The sequence below is a fragment of the Myotis davidii genome, unplaced genomic scaffold, assembly GCF_000327345.1.
Source record: "Myotis davidii unplaced genomic scaffold, ASM32734v1 scaffold648, whole genome shotgun sequence".
Taxonomy (NCBI): domain Eukaryota; kingdom Metazoa; phylum Chordata; class Mammalia; order Chiroptera; family Vespertilionidae; genus Myotis; species Myotis davidii.
Window position 1 is genome coordinate 1,429,968 of NW_006299603.1, and position 2,802 is coordinate 1,432,769.

Genomic DNA, 2,802 nt, shown 5'->3' on the forward strand with positions numbered 1-2,802 from the left:
TGCCAGCCAAGAGGCCGTTTTTGAGACAGTCATGCCTCCCTCGCTCTGCCCTACGTGCATGGCCTGCGGGGAGAGGCCACTGTCCCTCCGGACAACGCGGGCACTGTGGAGCTGAGAAGGAAAGCAGCTCCGACGTCCAGGAAACAGTGTCTGGCTGGACCTGAAGCACCACCCGCAGGGAACTCCCTGTAAGAAACGACCCCTCGGTTCTCCGGCAGGAAACGCGTGCCCTAGATTTACCAGAAATTCAAATACGACACAAGAAGTGGCTTTTTAGGGGCCTGAATTTTACATTTCTTCCCAAGTAATTTAATTGAAAGTGACTGCTTTTGTGAGACCGCACAGGTCGGAAGAAAACGCTGTGCTGGGATCTGAGTTCTGGTTCAGAAAAGCCGGTGTGGTGCCCATGGCGAGAGCGGCCCCTTTCCCACGGGAGGAGCCGAACCAAACCCCAAGGCGGGCACGAGCCTGGGGCCTCCGCAGGCCAGACGGCGCCCAGCCGCCCGGACTCCGTTCTCTCGCCAAGCCGGTGGCCAACCTGTCCATGAACGGGGCTTCCTGAAGCTGTTTTTTATAAAAAATATTTGTATAGTGCAGTGACTATAACTAGGAAACGAACAAAAGCCCTTGGTTAAAGGGAAAAAGAAAAACTGCCAAGACCTTAAAACTCTGCACTGTTCCAACCTGGAGCGATGAAACCCCAGACCTGCCGAGACGGGAGCCGCAGGCCGCTCCGCTGGTTCTGGGCGGGCTTTGCTCCGGGCCTAACTGTGTCTGAGGCATCTTAGCAACAAATCGCAAGCAGAGAGGCTGTGAAAGAGAAGCCGGGGCGTGGGGAAGGGCGAGGGTCCCCTCACACTCCTGCCCGGCGGGTCCGTGAGAAGGGCGGCTTGGGGACGCAGGCGGTTTGCTGCTGGTCTAACTCTTGGGGTACAGAGACTGAAGGTCCGTCCTCATAAACAGACAGGCGGGCTCTGGCACTCTCCGCGGTGTCACCAGGAGAGACAGCTGGACTAGGGTGCGTCCTTGAGCAACAAGGATGTCTAGATTTGTTTCGTAAATTTGCTCATGGTGATTCCGTGTTGGGATTACTCTTAAAATGCATGTTTCTTGGGAGGTTAACATGATGTCATCCCAGGTGAGTCAGGGCACGAGACCCAGATCTGCGCTGCGCGGGCCACCGCCTTCTTCTGTAAGCTCCCGCGCCTTCCTCATCCCACCCGAGGCTGGCGGAGGGCACTGGGCTGGACCGGTGAAGCCTGAAGCGAGGTGCCCGTCCGGTGTCTGCCGGCGAGGGGGTGATCGATCTTCTAGAAAAAAGCACGCAGAACCCTTCCGATATTGACACCCACTGGCTGTCACGTGGGGGTGATTGCCAGGCCGGCCTCCTGGGTGCCACCTCCCCATGCGCCTCAGTGGCTGCCAAGCAAATAAGTCACAGGCCTCGGGGACAGAGCCTTCAGTGTTCGGTGGTCACAGAAGCGCGTGACACCTTCTGTCATGCTATGTGACCGTGGGGACGATGCCTGTCCGGCACAGCCTGTGCTGGGTGGTCAGTCTCAGAGGAGGGACAAAAGGGGAGGCTTTCTCTCAGGAACCTTCAGAAAGAGGCCTTTTAACAGGAAGTAGATTGAGAGACAGGGAAATACAGAGTGGGCCATGCAGCAGCAACTCGTGCCCACGTCGGTAAGAAGCGCGCCTGTGGGCGTTAGGATGCGTCATAAGTGAGGAGCACAAAGGTATTTAAAAATGCCAGCATTGCCCGGCACAGACAGCACGTGGCTCTTCAGACACATGTTCACGATGCACCATGAACCCTGGGCTGCCTCCTCTGCAAACAGCCAGGCTTGTCGGGGCCATGGTCAGTGGCCAGCTTTGGGCGGGGTTTGGCTGCCACCAGGTCACCTGGGAACCAAGGCTGTTCTCAAAGCCTCACCAGGGACGAACTCTGCAACTTACCCCTGAGCCCCCACCTGAGCTGGGAAAGCGCTGCCATTCTTCCAAAACAGACGCTGACAGAAGAATACAAAACAAGGAAGGTGATCGTAAATCAAATCACAGAAGAGGTGACCCCCAACGGCCCCTTTGTAAAAAATCAGGTTTTGTTCTCATCATACATGTCCAAGGAAGGCTCGAGTGTGGAGAATTCACTTTCATACACCAGGCTCCGAGGGGACAGAGAGCTGCGCTGAAAGAAGTGACCACCTGGAGAGGGGACAAGAAGGACAGGTCACTAGGTCATCGGGTCTCTACTCCCCACACTTCCCACGTAGCTTGGAGGAAAGAAGGTGAATTATCTTTAAAGCATCACATTGTCTCAAATATGTGTCTATATTTTGGGTTCTTGTCATGAGAAAAGTGCAAAGAACTCAGGCGCCCCTCAATTTAAGCCGCTTTAAGCAGGCCAATTCCCACGTTTGGGTCCCCAAGAGATGACCCACTGGAGCTCCTTGGAGCAAAAGCTGCCTGGTGCGCTCACACAGCCTCCACTCGCAAACCTGAAGACTCTGACCGAGGGCCCATGATCACATGGGAAGTCCTGTGTCTCCTGTCTGAGCCCGGGGTCGGGCACACAGAGCCGCTCCAACACAGGGCAGACGGAGGTTGTGACTTTGAGGCTCTGGCAGTGCCCTACAAGTTCTTATTTATATTAAAGTTATACCTGAACATGGTTCAGACAGTTCCTCCCACATGTGCTAAGGCCAGTAATCTGCAACCCCCCTCCTCAGAGACAGCCACTTGGAGCCGATTCGTGGCATACTTCCCCCCATGTCCCTAGATAGCATGTTTCCAGCCTTAGAC

General features: G+C 55.5%; 1 protein-coding gene across 1 annotated transcript in view; it reads right to left on the bottom strand.

Annotated features, from left to right (window-relative positions):
* Window positions 1-266: 266 nt before the first annotated feature.
* The window catches only part of RNF130 (ring finger protein 130), a 115,747-nt gene continuing 113,211 nt past the window's right edge, over window positions 267-2,802 (bottom strand). The window contains exon 8 of the mRNA XM_015571542.1: window positions 267-2,205. Coding sequence (XP_015427028.1) covers window positions 2,096-2,205 — 110 coding nt within the window. The 3' untranslated portion in view covers window positions 267-2,095. The remainder of the gene's footprint in view (window positions 2,206-2,802) is intronic.